At 37.0% G+C, this 21,011-nt stretch overlaps 1 protein-coding gene across 2 annotated transcripts in view; it reads right to left on the minus strand.

Annotated features, from left to right (window-relative positions):
• Window positions 1-21,011, minus strand: part of MICU1 (mitochondrial calcium uptake 1) — a 234,422-nt gene that overhangs the window by 191,572 nt on the left and 21,839 nt on the right. For both annotated transcript variants that reach the window (XM_015104425.3, XM_012105260.4), the window contains exons 2-3: window positions 2,350-2,511; window positions 1,737-1,911 (exon numbers count right to left, since the gene is read on the minus strand). In XM_015104425.3, coding sequence (XP_014959911.1) covers window positions 1,737-1,911; window positions 2,350-2,510 — 336 coding nt within the window. In that variant the 5' untranslated portion in view covers window position 2,511. The remainder of the gene's footprint in view (window positions 1-1,736; window positions 1,912-2,349; window positions 2,512-21,011) is intronic.

Genomic DNA, 21,011 nt, shown 5'->3' on the forward strand with positions numbered 1-21,011 from the left:
TGGTAGTCACTCAGTCATGTCCAATTCTTTGCAACCCCATGGACTGTAGCCCTCTAGGCTTCTCTGTCCATGGAATTTTTCAGGTGAGAATACTGGAGTGGGTTGCCATTCTCTTCCCCAGGGGAATCTTCCCTACCCAGGGATTGAACCTAGGTCTCCCACAATGTGGGTAGATTCTTTACCATCTGAGCCGCCAGGGAAGCCACCAACGGAAGTCTTCATCACTGCCCTGCAAATATGTTCATCAGTACCACTGTTCTAGATTCCAAATATATGCATTAATATATGATATCTGTTTTTTTCTGACTTAATTCATTCTGTATAATAGGTTTTAGGTTCATCCATCTTATTAGAACTGACTCAAATGCATTCCTTTTTATGGCTGAGTAATATTCCATTGTATATATGTACTACAACTAAAAATGAAGCTTATAATTTAATTAATGAGAGAAGAGTCTTCAACATGTCTATATATAGACTACGTAAAAGAATGAATAACAAAGAGTAACTAAAAAAAAGGATAGAGAAAGAATAAGTGTTTAAATAGGTTTGCAGGGACAAAATGACAAATGGGATGATTGCCTATTCACTGAGACTTTAGTGAAAGAAAGACTATATTTCAGATTTAGATTAAAAAGGGTTTATAGCTTTGGGAGTTACCAATTAAGTAAACTACACTGATAGCTTTTATTTTTTCTGTGAAGTATAGGATATAGTCAACTCAATTGCTAAGTAGAAAGTAGAAGCAGAAAATGGAAGATTCAAAAACAAATGTTTATTTGGGTCATTTTAGCCCTACATTATAAAATGTAACATTTGACTATAAATGAAACTGCTGGTGGCAAGATAAATTTGAACTTTCCTTAAGTTCACTCAGGGCAAAAGATTAAATAGATGTATCATTTTGGAAACATTGCATGATGGATAATTAACTTGTAGTGCATAAATTCTGTTCAAATTCACTTTAACAGAAGTGTTTTGGGGAATGACATATTTAAGAGCTTCCTCCAAGTAAACAGAAGATCCAAATTCTCAAAGGAACTATTCTTGTTTGCAATTATACATGCTCCGCAGCACACATAAAGTAACTCAAATTATCTTGTGTTGATTAGTTACATTTTTTAGCAAGTAAAGGTAATTTTCTGAATTTCAATGTGAACATGCAAAATGTCTAAGAAATTCAGCCTTTTGACTTTTCATCACATGTCTGCTGAATTCAAATACCCACCATCACAGGGATTACTAGAGAGGAGCTAAAACTTTTCACAGGTAAAGCTATATACAACAATATACTCTGTTAAAGATTTTAAATGCTAGAGTTATGTAAAGTTTACGCTGTCCTCAAAAAGTAGTTGATTTGTAGACTTCCAAAGAGATCTTCTTCTGCCTTTATAATCTGGCATCATAGATCAGTATATCACAGACTCAGCTTCACATATATGAGAACATTCAGCATGAGAAAGATCCAAAAAGCAATGATCACCTTACAAAGTTGAATTGAAGAACAAAGAAAAGATATATTAATCTTGATTACAAATCCTATATTCTTCTCACTACCCCAATTAACTTCACATTAAAAGAATACATTTGCCTTAGAACATGATGGAAAATTGCAAAGAAATGAATCACTTCAGAGAATATAAATCATTTGAAATATCTGATAAAAGACTCAACAGCATTATTCTAAAATATAATTAACTATAGTTCTAATTAATTTATAAGATTGTGTTCCATACTTTTCTATCTCTGAATCCAGAACGTTTCTTCTTTTTCTCTTCTGGATAAGGCTCAAGACAAACACCTGCAGCCTTTTTTTCAGCATTACAATCTTCCCCTTCCTCTTTACTCTTCCCTTTATCACCAAGTTCACTCTTGATGTTGTTTGCAGATGGTGGAGATTCTGCAAGGGCCCTGGATATGCAAAAAATAAAAATTAAAAAATCTATTAATCAAGAAGGTCCACCATATTAAACAAATAAAGATTCTCAGGTAGAGCTTAGCAGGAGTGACAGCAATGAAATTCATTAAAAGTTCTACAAGAAAAGGTTGCTCAAAAAATTAAAAATAGAACTAACATAAAATCCAGCAATTCCACTTATGATTATATATCCAAAAGAACTGAAAGCGGGGTCATGAGGAGATTTTTGCACTCATGTTAATAGCAGCATTACTCATAATAGCTAAAACATGGAAACAACTCAAATATATACTGATAGATAAAATGGATAAAAGAAATATAGTATACTCATATAATAGAATATTAAGCCAGAAATCAACGCCTTTTCCATAAAAGAGACAACTGGAAGGACAGAAGTACATGCAGGAATAGGATGGTCAGTTAACACTCACCTTTTCCACAAAAGACCAGTACTTGCAGTTACTGCAGATGCTCCAAGAAAAGCCACCATCATTAGCCGTCGCCTGGTCTGGGCGGGCTGTGATCCTCCATGGTACCATCGAGAGCCCACTGCCAGCTCTGCCAATGCAGAAAGTGAGTTAAGACGAAACATCCTATGGACAAAAAGTAGAAATATTATTCCTAGCAAATGGCAGTGACAGTGATGATCATGATAATAACAGTATTAAAGCCAATAAACACTAGATATTTAATGGCAGACAGTATTCTAAACACTTGACAATACCACATATTATCCCATTAAATCCTCAGAACAATCAAATGAGACAAATACTACGACCCATAAACCTGATATATCAGTCAAGGTACAATTAGAAGAAACCACATGGTAATTTGAACAGGGAAAGTTTAATATAAAGCATTATTAATTACAACAGGTAAAAAAGTACTAAGGGGTAAAGACTTCAGATATAGGGAGCAGTCACTACTTAACAGGGCTATTTCAGAGCAACAAAAAAGAAATATATCTGTAAAGCGCCACTCCCAATTGGGCTGAGATCAGACAGTGGTGAGGATGCAGCTATGGATGTCTGAGAAATGTGCTAAGTGCTATACCAAAAGAACTCGCTGTAAAGCCATCCACAAGTGACTGAAGGAGAAACAGGCATTTCTTCTAGATTACATGACTTTTTGTAGTGGCAATTCATTTAAATCACAAAAAGTAACCATGCTTCTCTTTTTTGATTTTCTCAAAGCATAGTTTACTTCTTCCTGATTTAAATTATCTTGTACTTTGTACATATACTCACATATTCACATATTTGTAACATAAATAAGTTTGCCCCCACCTTCAACATACACACTTGGTTCTGAGTTTCCTTTAAGGTCAAAATTACTCTTTACCTTTCTGAAAACAGTCTAACACAGTGGTTGTTACATTATAGCTGCTTAAAATATTTAACAATTTTACTTTAATGTGAAAAATGTCAAGTTACAAATCACACAGGTACTGGCCCTGTACATTTAAGTACATTTTTCAGCCCCAAGATATTATGTCTTTTGTTGTTTGGGTCCAAGTCAAGTTAGACTATTTAGCTGTCTCCCTGAGCTGGTTACTGACTCTTCTCTGAGATCAATACCTATAATCTCAAGTATATCTTTCTCCTAGCCTCCTTCATTCAACCTAGCTCCAACATCAAAGTTGGAGCTAAATCTTGCCCTTACAGATAAAGTGGGAAATAATTAGTTTTTTCTATGTCATATAACCTAAGCTTCAGCAACACAATTCTTACATCCCTTCCTATCCTAGAAGTCACCTCATTTTATTGCACATAATCTAGCAAATTCCAGCACCAAGGAGATTGTCCTTTTGTTTCCTTCCTGTCAGTCAACTTCCAATTCATTTTTAAATTAACATTTTCCAAACCCACAAGTGCACTCATACACAGCATTGCTTTTGTCTATAACAAAAACAAGCATAACTAAAATACTCATATCTGGTGAAAACATTATTCATCACTGACAACAGTAAGAAAAGGGCACTTGAAAGTTTTCAATGTGAAAGACAAATAACAACCAATCAAAAGCTGGAGCAGGGATTTCCCTGGCAGTCCGGTGGTTGATTCTGTGCTCTCACTTCTGAAGGCCTGGGTTCAATCTCTGATTGGGGAACTAAGGTCGCGCAAGCTGTGTAGCATGGCCCCCAAAAAATCTAACTGCATAGGAGATGTGGAAGACAAACAGGAAAAAAACTAAAATAATAACGACAACATTAAGTAATATAGGAATCCAGTGACTCAAGATCTAGTCTCAACTCTACTGCTAAACAGCTGTGCACAAAGTAAGCTCATCTCCTCCCCAAAGAAGAGTTTATCTACGATGAGACAACTACCTACAGGAGTTTTAGGGTTTGTTTTCTCTCTTTCATGTTCTCATACCTCTGGTGAAAAAAGATAATGCAAAATTTAATCTATTTCAGTTAGGGGGAGAGACTAAAACAGTATATACATGGTTCAAAACTTACTAGCTTTGAGAACCAATTTCTGTATGCTATGGCTTCAGAGGATTTTAAACATTGGAGGTCCTGAGTTATAGGAACATTCCACTTACATTTGGCATTGTAATTCAAATGTTACTGTCTACACCTCATTTCACCACTGATTTTAATCTCATTCTCCAAAGTACACAACAAAATATACATCTATTCATCTTTTCTAGTGTAATTTCCAAAGATGCCAAGTAAACTTGAGGGAAAAAATTATCTCACTGAGAACAGACTATTATAATTTAATTCCCAGCTTTGTACTGAAGAAATGGTGTAACTAGTTGAATGTGCTAATTTTTGATAAGAGACCATTTAAACAGATTTAAGGACATCCACTTTCTGGAAAATTGAATAGGCCAATTGGTTGCAGTTATGTAGTAATGAAGATAAACATGTACATTTATGACATGGATTAAATAAAATCAAAACCAGTGCATTTTTCTCTGCCCTAAGAGTCCTTATCCTACTCCAAAAAGAACCATGCCTCTAAAAAATAGCTTTTATGTGAACTGAAAAAAGATGAAGAGGTATTTCTAATTAAGAAATGTCAGGGGAAGCAAGTAAAAGACAATTCTGTTACGAAGAAAAGCATTATCCATGCAACAAGAAACAGAACAAGTTAGTTAAAAACAAACAACAAAAACCTGTAACAGTATAACATTGCTGTGTTTCCATATCTATTATTTTTAAACTATTATGCTTAAAGTATCACTTTCGGTGAATTTCAAAGGGGCACAGAACCAGAAAATCACTTAATTAAACATCCCTATTTTACAGGTGAAGGAACAAAGATCCAGATAAGTTATGCAGTTTACTCATAGCTAATTAGTACCAAAGCCTAAAATTCTTGATTCCCAAATAAGCAACCCAAGGAAGGGGAATCATTTTAATTAACTGTTCACAGCAAAATAAATATAACAGCCACACTTCAAAATGAGATCAAGTGTCCAACCATAGAAAGATAAACAATTTTATAACAGACTACAATGTAATACAAATATTAAAATTATAACCCTTGCTGCTGCTGCTGCTAAGTCGCTTCAGTCGTGTCTGACTCTGTGCGACCCCAGAGACAGCAGCCCACCAGGCTCCCCCATCCCTGGGATTCTCCAGGCAACAACACTGGGATGGGCTGCCATTTCCTTCTCCAATGCATCGAAGCAAAAAGTGAAAGTGAAGTCTCTCAGTGGTGTCCGACTCTTCGAGACCCCATGGACTGCAGCCTACCAGGCTCCTCCGCCCATGGGATTTTCCAGGCAAGAATACTGGATTGGGGTGCCATTGTCTTCTTCTTAATTAACTGTTCACAGCAAAATAAAATAAATATAACAGCCACACTTGAAAAGGAGATCAAGTATCCAACTATAGAAAGATAAACAATTTTATAATAATAGACTACAATGTAATACAAACATTAAAATTATAACCATTAGAAAGTATTAAATATTATTTCACAAGCCAACAGAAAGCTGTGCTAAAGATATAAAAAGACAGTTGGAAAAAGAAATAAACATGGCTCTGTAAGCTATGAAAAGATACTTAATATCACGCATAATAAAAGAATGCAAATTAAAAATATACTGAGGGCTTCCCTGGTGGTCTAGTGGTTTAGAATCCATCTGCCAATGCAGGCGACATGGGTTCTATCCCTAGTCCAGGAAGATCCCACATGCCATGGAGCAATTAAGCCAGTGTTTCACAAACTAAGCCCATGCATTGCAAGTACTTGAGCCTGAGTGCCTAGAGCCTGTGTTTCACAAGAGAAGCCATCTCAATAAGAAGCCCATGCATCACAACAAAGAGTGACCCTCATCTGCAACTAGAGAAAGCCTGCATGCAGCAACGATGAACCAGCATGGCCAAAAATAAATAAGTCCTTAAAAAAAAAAAAAACTATACTGACATTCACTCATTATGCTGGTAAAACCTAGAAATTTGAAAACATAGTTGTTAGCAGTGCTGTAGAAATGGCATTGCTGAGGAATGTGTAAATTGGTACAATCTATGGAGGGCAATTTGGTAATATCCATCAAAATCACCCAAATAAGTTGCATACAATGACGTAGCAATTCCAATTCTGATTTAATACACTACTGATACTCTTGCACACCTCTGAAATTACACATGTAGACAGTTATTCACTGTATCATAACTGTAACAAACCCGCCTCTGTGACCTCATGGACTGTAGCCTGCCAGGCTCCTCTGTCCAAGGAACTCTCCAGGCAAGAATACTGGAGTAGGGAACCACTTCCTTCTCCAGGGGATCTTTCCAACTCAGCGATCAAACCTGAGTCTCTTGCACTGCAGGCAGATTCTTTACCATCTGAGCCACCAGAGAAGCCCATGAAATAAACATTGAAAGACTAAAAATCACCCCAAAGAGAATCAAGAGAGAACTGCTTAAACTATGATAATATACACAAGGCAATAAAACATAGAGATTAAAAGAAAAAGAAAAAAACTATGTATATATTTGAAAAGATTTTCAAAACATACTGTTATCTTACTAAAGCAAGGTGTGGGATAGCATATGTAGTACACTACCCTTTACGGAAAAAGAGGGGAAATAAGAATGCATATTTGTATATTCTTATTAACTCTGGAAGGACACACCAATAGTGTGTGTCCTATACCAATATGAATAAAAGTAAGCAATACCAATAGTGTTGTCAGGATTGGGAAATGGGTAAGATATCAGATGGAGATTTTTATGACATAGCATTTCATTTTTAAAACTATGCTTATGTATTCATCTAGACAAAGCGTATTTCAAACAAGCATCTTCACTGAAGTTTAAAGACAGAATACAAGGTAATATGTGCACGCCAATTAAATAATGTAAAATATATGTAAAGCCTTTTAATTTAGGAAAAATTTTTAGATGATGCAAATAAAACTTAATGATTACTCTGGGGAAAGAGTTTACTTAAACTTTCTCATTCAGAGAAAAATAAAGGCAGGCCCAGGTTGACGTTTTGTCATTTACCAGCCCTATGAACGGGCTGAGGCCCAATAATGCCTCAGAAAGCAACCTAGTGATTGAGGTCTGCTCAGTCGTGTCCAACTCTTAATGACCCCATGGACTTAAGCCTGCCACACTCCCATAGGATTTCTCAGGCAAGAATACTGGAACGGTTGCAATTTGCTTCTCCAGGGGATCACCCAACCCCGGGTAGGGATCACACCCAAGTCTCCCACATTGCAGGCAGGCCACCTTAAAGGGCCCCTAAGCTTATTTAACTTATACGCAGGGTACATCATGAGAAACGCTGGGCTGGAAGAAGCACAAGCTGGTATCAAGATTGCCGGGAGAAATATCAATAACCTCAGATACGCAGATGATACCACCCTTATGGCAGAAAGTGAAGAGGAACTAAAAAGCCTCTTGATGAAAGTGAAAGAGGTGAGTGAAAAAGTTGGCTTAAAGCTCAACATTCAGAAAACGAAGATCATGGCATTTGGTCCCATCACTTCATGGGAAATAGATCTGGAAACAGTGGAAACACTGTCAAGACTATTTTGGGGGGGCTCCAAAATCACTGCAGATGGTGATTGCAGCCATGAAATTAAAAGATGCTTATTCCTTGGAAGGAAAGTTATGATCAACCTAGATAGCATACTAAAAAGCCAGAGATATTACTTTGCCAACAAAGGTCCGTCTAGTCAAGGCCATGGTTTTTCCAGTGGTCATGTATGGGTGCGAGAGGTGGAATGTGAAGAAAGCTGAGTGCCAAAGAATTGATGATTTTGAACTATGGTGCTAGAGAAGACTCTTGAGAGTCCCTTGGACTGCAAGGAGATCCAACCAGTTCATCCTAAAGGAGACCAGTCCTGAGTGTTCATTGGAAGCACTGATGCTGAGGCTGAAACTCCAATACTTTGGCCACCTCATGTGTAGAGTTGACTCACTGGAAAAGAGCCTGATGCTGGGAGGGACTTGGGGAAGGAGACGGGGACAACAGAGGATGAGATGGCTGGATGGCATCACGAATTCGATGGACGTGAGTATGAGTGAACTCCGGGAGTTGGTGATGGACGGGGAGGCCTGGCGTGCTGCGATTCATGGGGTCGCAAAGAGTCGGGCACGACTGAGAGACTGAACTGAACTGAACTGAAGCTTTAACTCCCTGTATTGACTCCCTATAGTATGGCAAATTTCCCTAGTAAGATAAGACTTACCTAAATCAAATTCACATCCCAATACTCTGATTACTGGCACATCCTGACTCAACTTATCAAACTATTAGAATTCCAGACTTTATCCTGAGCCTGACTTAAAATATCTACTTACACTCTATGTTATGTCCCTGGTATTTATGACCTCTGACAACTGCTCATTTAAAGAACAACTGCTTGGCTCTTGCACTCCAGACGCTGGCCTACATAAACCTCTTTTGTACTATTTCTGTTTGTTACTCAGCACTACTGTTAAAAGCAATATCTGATAATACTAAGGCCAAGATATATTTCTAAGATCCATCTATATTTGGCAATCAATAAAACTCAGACCTCAACTATAACCTCAGCTTTCAAAGTGTTTAGTTTACATGAACTAAGATTCTGAGAAAACAAGGACTAAGTGTTCTTTATATCTGTATTTCTAGACTTTAATACAGTATCTGTCACAGCTAGTTTATACAGGTGATGGTCCAACGAATTCCATGAACCTGGAAATATAGCTGCTCTCTGAGAACTACATTGTAAAATCAGCAATATCTTGAGTACTCACAACTTTATAGTCATCTGAATGGCAGCTGTATACTAACCACAGAATTGGATTCAGCAGGCCATCAGAGCCTCAATCATTAAGTATCTTAATTATACACTTAACTCTCCTTTATTCTATTTCTATGCTCAATTAAATTAAAGAAAGTAGGGAAAACCACTAGACCATTCAGGTATGACCTAAATCAAATCCCTTACAATTATACAGTGGAAGTGACAAATAGATTCAAGGGAACAGACCTGATAGATAGTGCCTGAAGAACTATGGACGGAGGTTCATGACACTGTACAGGAGGCAGTGATCAAACCATCTCTAAGAAAAAGAAATGCAAAGAGGCAAAATGGTTGTTTGAGGAGGCCTTACAAATAACTATGAAAAGAGAACCGAAAGGCAGAGAAAAGGAAAGATATACCCATTTGAATGCAGAGTTCCAAAGAACAGCAAGGAGAGTTACCTTTCTCAGTGATCAATGCAAAGAAATAGAGAAAAACAACAGAATGAAAAAGACTAGAGATCTCTTCAAGAAAATTAGAGATACCAAGGGAACATTTCATGCAAAGATGGGCACAATAAAGGACAGATCTTCACAACCCAGATAATCACAATGGTGTGATCACTCACCTAGAGCCAGACATCCTGCAATGTGAAGTCAAGTGGGCCGTAGGAAGCATCACTACAAACAAAGCTAGTGGAGGTGATGGAATTCAGTTGAGCTATTTCAAATCCTAAAAGATAATGTTGTGAAAGTGCTGCACTCAATATGCCAGCAAATGTGGAAAACTCAGCAGTGGCCACAGGACTGGAAAAGGCCAGTTTTCATTATAATCCCAGAGAAAGGCAATGCCAAAGAATGCTCAAACTACTACACAATTGCACTCATCTCACATGCTAGAAAAGTAATGCTCAAAATTCTCCAAACCAGGCTTCAACAGTACGCGAACTGTGAACTTCCAGATGTTCAACCTGGATTTAGAAAAGGCAGAGGAACCAGAGATCAAATTGCCAACATCCACTGGATCATCGAAAAAGCAAGAGAGTTCCAGAAAAACATATATTTCTCCTTCACTGACTATGCTAAAGCCTTTGACTATGTGGATCACAACAAACTGAGGAAAATTATTCCAGAGATGGGAATACCAGACAACTTGACCTGCCTCCTGAGAAATCTGTATGCAGGTAAGAAGCAACAGCTAGAACTGGACGTGAGACTGGTTCGAAAATAGGAAAGGAGCACTCAAGGCTGTATATTGTCACCCTGCTTATTTATCTTATATGCAGAGTACATAATGAGAAATGCTGGACTGGATGAAGCACAAGCTGGAACCAAGATTGCCGAGAGAAATATCAATAACCTCAGATATGCAGATGACACCACCCTTCTGGCAGAAAGTGAAGAAGAATTAAAGAACCTCTTGATGAAAGTGAAGGGACAACAGAAGATGAGATGGTTGGATGGCATCACTGACTCAATGGATATGAGTTTGAGTAAACTCCTGGAGAAGGTGATAGACAGGGAGGCCTGGCATGCTGCAGTCCATGGGGTTGCAGAGAGTCGGACACAACTGAGCAACTGAACTGAACTGAACCAATGCTCACTTAGTAATTGTGATCATAATTCTGCTTCCTGTTTAGACTGCCTTCAAAGAGAGAGCATGTTGATCAGAAGATGGGCGTTTCTAGTTCTCATGGTAAATTAATAAACTGGCAATCTGCAATCTGGTTTATAGTTTTAATCTCCCATAATAGTCTAAAGAAGCTTCACCAAAGCAGATAATTACATAGCAATAATAAGATTCAGTTTGAGGCCTTGGTCCATGGTAACATCTTGCCCCTCTGACTTGCCATTTCATTCAAACTTATACCCCAGCGAGAATTTCCCAAAAGTTTTGCATGGCCAGAGTCACTGAACCTAGGGAACCACATTTACTATTCCTTCAGCCCAGGGTGTAACTGAATAAGTGGAAGGCAATGAATGAAGAGTCTAAAGAAAGGGAAATGATGGGAATATTGTTTTGCTGGACATGATACAGATTGTTGTATGAAATAAGCAAGACTACTTGCACTTTTTCTACAACAGTAATATAGGAATACATTTTTGTTGAAAATTTTGTTGTAGAGAAATATATAAAGAAACTATATATAAAGAAACTATGCATGTACATATATATATTCTTCACTCTTTTCCATTATGGTTTGTCACAGGATATTGAAGATAGTTCCCTGTGCTATATAGTAGGACCTTGTTGTTTATCCATCCTATATATAATAATTTGCCTCTGTTAACCTTAAACTCCCATCCTCCCCTTCTCTAGCCCCATTTTTAACTTTGATACTGACAAATTATCCTTCAATACTGACACTTCAATTTACATACCCACCAGGAGTGTATGGGGGTATTCCTTCTCCTGTATTTGCTAGTCTCAGTCTTTTCCATTTACATTAATATGATAGGTAAAATGATGGTGTGATCACTCACCTAGAGCCAGACATCCTGGAATGTGAAGTCAAGTAGGCCTTAGAAAGCATCACTACAAACAAAGCAATGATGCTGTGAAAGTGCTGCTCTCAATATGCCAGGAAATTTGGAAAACTCAGCCACAGGATTGGAAAAGGTCAGTTTTCATTCCAATCCCAAAGAAAGGAAATGCCAAAGAATGCTCCAACTACTACACAATTGCACTCATCTCACATGGTAGTAAAGTAATGCTCAAAATTCTCCAAGCCAGTCTTTAGCAATACATGAACCGTGAACTTCCAGATGTTCAAGCTGATTTTCAAAAAGGCAGAGAAACCAGAGATCAAATTGCCAACATCCGCTGGATCATCGAAAAAGCAAGAGAGTTCCAGAAAAACATCTATTTCTGCTTTATTGACTATGCCAAAGCCTTTGACTGTATGGATCACAATAAACTGTGGAAAATTCTGAAAGAGATGGGAATACAGACCACCTGACCTGCCTCTTGAGAAACCTATATGCAGGTCAGGAAGCAACAGTTAGAACTGGACATGGAACAATGGACTGGTTCCAAATAGGAAAAGGAGTACGCCAAGGCTGTATACTGTCATCCTGCTTATTTAACTTATATGCAGAGTACATCATGAGAAACGTTGGGCTGGAAGAAGCACAAGCTGGAATCAAGATTGCCGGGAAAAATATCAATAAACTCAGATATGCAGATGACACCACCCTTATGGCAGAAAGTGAAGAGGAACTAAAAGCCTCTTGATGAAAGTGAAAGAGGAGAGTGAAAATGTTGACTTAAAGCTCAACATTCAGGAAACGAAGATCATGGCATTTGGTCCCATCACTTCATGGGAAATAGATGGGGAAACAGTGGAAACAGTGTCAGTCTTTATTTTTTGGGGCTCCAAAATCACTGCAGATGGTGACTGCAGCCATGAAATTAAAAGACGCTTACTCCTTGGAAGAAAAGTTATGACCAATCTAGATAGCATATTCAAAAGCAGAGACATTACTTTGCCAACAAAGGTCTGTCTAGTCAAGGCTATGGTTTTTCCAGTGGTCATGTATGGATGCGAGAGTTGGACTGTGAAGAAAGCTGAGCACCAAAGAATTGATGCTTTTGAACTGTAGTGTTGCAGAAGACTCTTGAGAGTCCCTTGGACTGCAAGGAGATCCAACTAGTCCATTCTGAAGGAGATCAGCCCTGGGATTTCTTTGGAAGGAATGATCCTGAAGCTGAAACTCCAGTACTTTGGCCACCTCTTGAGAAGAGTTGACTCATTGGAAAAGACTGATGCTGGGAGCGATTGGGGGCAGGAGGAGAAGGGGATGACAGAGGATGAGATGGCTGGATGGCATCACTGACTCGATGGACGTGAGTTTGAGTGAACTCTGGGAGATGGTGATGGACAGGGAGGCCTGGCGTGCTGCGATTCATGGGGTCACAAAGAGTTGGACAGGACTGAGTGACTGAACTGAACTGAACTCATAGGTAAAAAACCTAATTTAATTCACATATACCCTATAGGTATATAGGACTATAGGTAAATAGGGCGATAAAGCAAGCTGAGAGCTGAAGGATTGATGCTTTTGAACTGTGGTTTTGAGAGTCCCTTGGACTGCAAGGAGATCAAACCAGTCAATCCTAAATGAAATTAGTCCTGAATATTCATTGGAAGAACTGATGCTGAAGCTCCAATACTTTGGCCACCTGATGCGAAGAACTGACTCACTGGAAAAGACCCTAATATTGGAAAAGGTTGAAGGCGGGAGGAGACGTGGACGACAGAGGATGAGATGGTTGGATGGCATCACTGACTCGATGGACATGAGTCTGAGTAAGCTCCAGGAGTTGGTGATAGACAGGGAGGCATGGCGTGCTGTAGTCCATGGGGTCACAAGAGTCAGACATGTCCCGAGTGACTGAACTGAACTGATACCCTATAGTTAATGAGTCTGACAATATTTATTTTTCTAGAGTTCAGTGTTGGTTTTCTGAGGACCATTAGAATATCAAGCTGCATTTATTTTCTTTTGTTCCATATTCCCAATCTGTGTGCTTTATATTTTCTTACTTGCAAAAAAGGGGCATTTGTTTCACCTAGATTTTTTTTAGGTATAAAATAATATATTTAATTATTTATAAATATATAAATTATAAATAAAATATATATTATATATAAAATATATAAATATATATCAATATATAAATTATTTATAATATAAATATAATATTTATAATATTAATCCTTTCATTCAATGTTATTTTTAAGTTGAATGTTATTTTTATTAAACAACAACAAAAGGTTATAACTTCCTTAATCTGAACCATTTCAATACTTTTCTAATTCAATCCAACTGAGCTCCACCAGAGCTGCCTGGGAAGATTTGCTCTACCTAGTGTTATGCTTTCTAATGACTGGTTATACTTTCAAAATACTTGAATTGATTAGTCATTCATCACATTACTGAAAAGAAAAGATGATTTAATCTAAACAGCAATGAAGTTCTCAAAAATACCCCTCAAGTGGTTCATCTTCACACTAGCTAAAATTTACACTTCACACATACTAAAAATTACAGTGTACTCAATTCATCTGCAGTACAGGGAGGGACACAGCTACTTCAGTGTTTCACAACACAGATGGATACAATTTTTAAAATTTATTTTACTAAAGCTACAACCTAGAACACTCATTAAATACACACTAGGCAGTAGTACAAACATCAACAAGTATATTGATTCCATTGATATTTGCAAAACTTATTCTTTGCCAAGGGTGTGTGTTATCCCCAAAGCACAGGCAATCTATGAAAGCGACAGTTGCCATGAACATAGGAGAATAAACAATAGGGAAAAATGAGCATTGCTATTGCTATATTTAAGATTCATTGACTTCTGAGAGCAGATTTAAGCAGATTTCAGATTACCGGTGAAAACATTCCTTGGGCAAACTTTAAGAATTATTGTAATTAATATTTTCATAATTGATTTCATATCCATAGTTTATATGCCCATAGAGTTCACTATATGACCATCACTTCATGGCAAATAGATGGGGAAACAGTGGAAACAGTGGCTGACTTTATTTTTTCGGGCTCCAAAATCACTGTAGATGGTGATCGCAGCCATGAAATTAAAAGACGCTTACTCCTTGGAAGAAACGTTATGACCAACCTAGACAGCATATTAACAAGCAGAGAAATTACTTTGCCAACCAAGGTCCATCTAGTCAAGGCTATGGTTTTTCCAGTGGTTATGTATGGATGTGAGAGTTGAACTATGAAGAAACCTGAGCACTGAAGAATTGATGCTTTCGTTTTTTGGTTTTTTTTTTTCTTTACTTTTTTTAAAATATAGATTTATTTTTATTGGAGGTTAATTACTTTACAATATTGTATTGGTTTTGCCATACATCAACATGAATCCACCACAGGTATACGCATGTTCCTCATCCTGAACCCCCTTCCCTCCTCCCTCCATGTACCATCCCTCTGGGTCGTCTCAGCGCACCAGCCCCAGGCGTCCGGTATCCTGCATTGGACCTGGACTGGCAATTCGTTTCATATATGATATTATACATGTTTCAATGCCATTCTCCCAAATCATCCCACCCTCTCCCTCTCCCACAGAGTCCAAAAGACTGTTCTATACATCTGTGTCTCTTTTGCTGTCTCGCATACAGGGTTATCGTTACCATCTTTCTAAATTCCATATATATGTGTTAGTATAGTGTATTGGTGTTTTACTTTCTGGCTTACTTCACTCTGTATAATCGGCTCCAGTTTCATCCACCTTATTAGAACTGATTCAAATGTATTCTTTTTAATGGCTGAGTAATACTCCATTGTGTATATGTACCACAGCTTTCTTATCCATTCATCTGCTGATGGACATCTAGGTTGCTTCCATGTCCTGGCTATTATAAACAGTGCTGCGATGAACATTGGGGTATACGTGTCTCTTTCAATTCTGGTTTCCTTGGTGTGTATGCCCAGCAGTGGGATTGCTGGGTCATAAGGCAGTTCTATTTCCAGTTTTTTAAGGAATCTCCACACTGTTCTCCATAGTAGCTGTACTAGTTTGCATTCCCACCAACAGTGTAAGAATGTTCCCTTTTCTCCACACCCTCTCCAGCATTTATTGCTTGTAGACATTTAGATCGCAGCCATCTGACTGGCGTGAAATGGTACCTCATTGTGGTTTTGACTTGCATTTCTCTGATAATGAGTGATGTTGAGCATCTTTTCATGTGTTTGTTAGCCATCTGTATGTCTTCTTTGGAGAAATGTCTATTTCGTCTTTGGCCCATTTTTTGATTGGGTCGTTTATTTTTCTGGAATTGAGCTGCAGGAGTTGCTTGTATATTTTTGAGATGAATTCTTTGTCAGTTGCTTCATTTGCTATTATTTTCTCCTATTCTGAAGGCTGTCTTTTCACCTTGCTTATAGTTTTCTTTGTTGTGCAGAAGCTTTTAAGTTTAATTAGGTCCCATTTGTTTATTTTTGCTTTTATTTCTAATATTCTGGGAGGTGGGTCATAGAGGATCCTGCTGTGATTTATGTCTGAGAGTGTTTTGCCTATGTTCTCCTCTAGGAGTTTTATAATTTCTGGTCTTACATTTAGATCTTTAATCCATTTTTAATTTATTTTTGTGTATGGTGTTAGAAAGTGTTCTAGTTTCATTCTTTTACAAGTGGTTGACCAGTTTTCCCAGCACCACTTGTTAAAGAGATTGTCTTTACTCCATTGTATATTCTTGCCTCCTTTGTCAAAGATAAGGTGTCCATATGTGTGTCGATTTATCTCTGGGCTTTCTATTTTGTTTCACTGATCTATATTTGTGCCAGTATGATACTGTCTTGATGATTGTGGCTTTGTAGCAGAGCCTGAAGTCAGGCAGGTTGATTCCTCCAGTTCCATTCTTCTTTCTCAAGATTGCTTTGGCTATTCAAGGTTTTTTGTATTTCCATACAAATTGTGAAATTATTTGTTCTAGCTCTGTGAAAAATACCATTGGTACCTTGATAGGGATTGCATTGAATCTATAAATTGCTTTGGGTAGTATACTCATTTTCACTATATTGATTCTTCGAATCCATGAACATGGTATATTTCTCCATCTATTAGTGTCGTCTTTGATTTCTTTCACCAGTGTTTTATAGTTTTCTATATATAGGTCTTTAGTTTCTTTAGGTAGATATATACTTTTGAACTGTGGTGGTGGAGAAGACTCTTGAGAGTCCCTTGGACTGCAAGGAGATCCAATCAGTTCATCCTAAAGGAGATCAGTCCTGGGTGTTCATTGGAAGGACTGATGTTGAACTGCAACTCCAATACTTCGGCCACCTGATGTGAAGAGCTGACTCACTGGAAAAGACCCTGATGCTGGGAAAGACTGAGGGCAGGAGAAGGGAAAGACAGAGGATGAGATGGTTGGATGGCATCACCAACTCAATGGACATGTGTTTGGGTGGATTCTGGGAGTTGGTGAAGGACAGGGAGGCCTGGAGTGCTGCGGTTCATGGGGCGGCAAAGAGTTGGACTCAAATGAGCAACTGAATGGAACTGAACTGAACTGAAAGTTCACTAACCTGGGCTTATGTGTCTTCATGAAGGCAGAAACAAAGGACTGCAACTAATACAATATATAAAGCCTAATATAATACTTTGGGCTTAGACACATTCAAATGTTTGTTGATTTAAATAGAAATACAGTATTTTGAATAATGCCAAATACTTATAAAAACACTGACTTAATAGGCTATTGGACTGAAAGTGAGAAGAATCAAGTTTCTAGGTTGGTTGTTTCTAAATGCCTTAACATGACAAACTATTTCTGTACTATTCCTCTGACCAGTATTTCTTTAGACCCAAAATAAAATCCCACCTCATTCAAGTGGGATTTATTTGCATAACTTATAAAAGTTGTGTAAAATAATCATTATTACTCTCAATTCCTTCCTCTGAATTCCTATATAATTAACAGTTTGTACCACTATTACCGTACCTTGTTTATTAAATCATTTTAATGTATGCCTGCAAGCTTGCCAAAGAGACCACAAATCTAAAGATATGAAGTATATTTTAGCTTCTAAGTATCCTAAGCGCCAGTTAATGAATCTGAAGTTATTACTAACAGTAATAACAAGTGTTAATGTTCAATTACACTTGAGTACATACAGAAAACTTATGGTCTCTTTCTATCTCTACTACCACCCTTCTATGTGATCAATAAAAGCCTTATCCTGTCTAATAATGCAGGGAGACGCACAGCACAGGTGGTTATTTCTAAGCCCTTTCTGGCTTTACGAGTTTTTTCAGAAAAACAAAATGTAAAGGTATTTTGTACTTTACAAAAGTACAAAGGAAGGAGAAAGTCATCCTGATTGGCTATTAATAACATAACAAACTACATTAGCTTCATTGGCTTAAGAAAATTTCATATAATCTAAAATGTTCAATTGCCATTATTTCATTTAAGTCTTTAGTTATTTATTGAACAAGGTACTGTGAAGGAGACACAAAGATGAGCAAGACATAGTGTGCCCACAGACAACTCATAATTTGGTAGTGAACATAAAACAAATATTCAAATAAACATAATGCAAAGCAGGGAAAAACGTGTTACTACAACACAGCAACAGATTCAGAGAAAGAAAAAATTACATTAGGTGGAAAAGCGGAAAGGGCTCAAGAAAGAATTCAAGGAAGATTTACTGAGAGTGGGAAAAAGCTAAGCATTCTTTACAAAACATCTTGGCTGAATACACTGTCTTAGAAGCCTTCGTCATTTTATCTGAGGAATGGGATAAGCTACCAGAAATATAATCTTTGCTGTACAACTATGACACTTCTAAAGATGCAGTAATATGTCAGATTTTAATTATGCCAAATACTTTTTTAAAACATCTGCATACATTTCCTTTAGATGAAATGAATCAGATTGAAAGTTCCGCAATGAAGACACCAGGATGACTGCCAAAACACAGTAGAGATTAACATTCACGTCTAGAAAATATGCAATTTCATACCTCAAAGTGACATTACTGACAGTATAACTAAGGAAACCTCACACTTCAGCTCATTCTGTTCTGAGAAGTGAGTATTTTTCAATAGCAGAGAAAGAACTATTTTAATGATGTGGGGAATGTAAAGTTAATTTAAGTCACAGAAGTCACTAATAGTAAAAAAAAAAAAAAAAAACTATGCACAAGAATCATGTCACAGAAATGTTAGATTTTACACAGAACTTTTGTTATATACTTGCTAAATGAAGATGCTACAGAAAAACAAGTCAATATCTCACAGTATGCAACTCTCTGAAACTCTGTGAAACATTCCTTCAATCACCTAAGAAGCTTCAAAGTTCACTTTCTCAAACCACACATACATACCTGCACTACACACACACACCTGCACTGCACACACACACACACTTTTTTTTACTGCAATTATAAAATCTGAAACTCACATCTGGTGAGGCAGGGAAGAAATGAACAGTAGCAATTTTCCTTCCTTGAACAAGTGCACAAAAGAACAGAAGTCTATTTAAAACAAAAAAACACCATCCAGGAAACCACACAAATAATGGTAATCAATACAAATTTTCTAAAACCACTAGTATGTGCTAATGTATTGAGATGAATAAGCTTCTTCCAATACTTAAAATTTCCATAAAAGAATGTCTCCAACTTTTGATTCAAATCTTGGAAATTAGGTACCTATAGATATAAGGTAAATAAATAATTTTAATGTACTGAAGAACCATTATAGAAAACTATCAAATGAAAAAAGAAGTCACTTATCAGTAAGGAAAGCTAAGCACTGCTCTAAAAGAAATTAGTTCCAAGAAAGTACTGACTTGTACAAGCAAAGGCCAGGGTCTGTAGAAGTGAAGAGGAAGAGAAGTAGTCTAGAAGATGCACTGTGGAGAACCATTTTTAACTCTCCACCTTCTCTAAACATCTTTGGTTTATACAAAATTAAGGCACATTTCAATTTCAAGCCCTAAGCCTCAAAAATTTTATGGTGACTTAGCTATATTTTTGGCAACACCAGCAGTCACAAAATCCTCATATATTAACAAAAAATTTCACTTAAAATATTTCTGTTTAAACAATTCGTATTATAGGATAATCCAATAATATGCTGTTAACCAATATTTGATTATTCACTTGGAATTTTCTGTCAACTCTCAGAATATAAAATGTAATCTTTATCAACAAACCAAAGTATAAAGTGTGAGGTTAAGGTTTGCATATATACGATTTTAAGATAACAAACAGGAGTTGCTGAAGTCATTAGAGACTGCCTACATTTCTGTCTCCCAATATTTTCCCTAAAAGCAATGCAACAAGAAGGGGGAAATAGTCACATGAAACCCATGAAAAATACGCATAAGGGCAGAGGGTATATGGGAAATCTCTGTACCTTCTTCTGGATTTTGCTTTAAACACAAAAGAGCTCTTAAAAAAAAAAAAAGTAAACTTTAAAAAAAATTCATGTAGAATTTCAAGGGACCCCAAACAGCCTAAACAATCTTGGAAAACAAGATGAACAAATTTGGTGAACCCTTACTTCCTGATTTCAAAACCTACTACAAAGCTATAGCTATCAAAACAGTATGATATGGCATAAAGACAGACATATATTCCAATGGCATAAAATAGCCCAATAATAAACCTTCACATATATGGTCAACTGATTTTCAGCAAGGGTGCCAAGACCATTCAACAAAGAGAGGACCTCTTTCCAACAAACAGTGTGGAAAAACTACATGTCCACATGCCAAAGAATGAAGATAAACTCTTAGCTTACACCATATGCAGAAATTAAAATTCACCATAGATTTAAGCATAAGAGCTAAAGCTGTAAAACCCTTAGAAGAAAACACAGGGAAAAAAATCTTTACAACACTGAGTTTGGCAATGGCTTCTTGGATTGAACATCAAGAGCACAGGTAACAAAAGAAAAAATATATTGATTTCATCAAAATAAAAACTTTTGTGCATGAAATTAGAATACCAAGAGAATGAAAACACAACCTACACAGAGGGAGAAAATATTTGCAAGTAAGGATTAATATCCAGAATATATAAAGAACTCCTATATCTGAACAACAGAAAAAGAGTAATCCAACTCAAAAATGGGAAAAGAACTTGAACAGACATTTTTCCAAAGAAGACACACAGATGGCCAGTAAGTACATGAAAAGATGCTCAACATCATTAGTCATTAGGAAAATGTAAATCAACACCACAATGATATAGTATTTCACACCTATTAGGATGGCTATTGTCAAATTTAAAAATGTATTTCTCAAACCTTTAAGATTTTTAAGCTAGAACTGAAATATGTAATGTACTGGCATGATAACAATACATTACAGGAATAATATCTTTATCATATATAGTCC

The sequence above is a fragment of the Ovis aries genome, chromosome 25 (assembly GCF_016772045.2).
Source record: "Ovis aries strain OAR_USU_Benz2616 breed Rambouillet chromosome 25, ARS-UI_Ramb_v3.0, whole genome shotgun sequence".
NCBI lineage: Eukaryota > Metazoa > Chordata > Mammalia > Artiodactyla > Bovidae > Ovis > Ovis aries.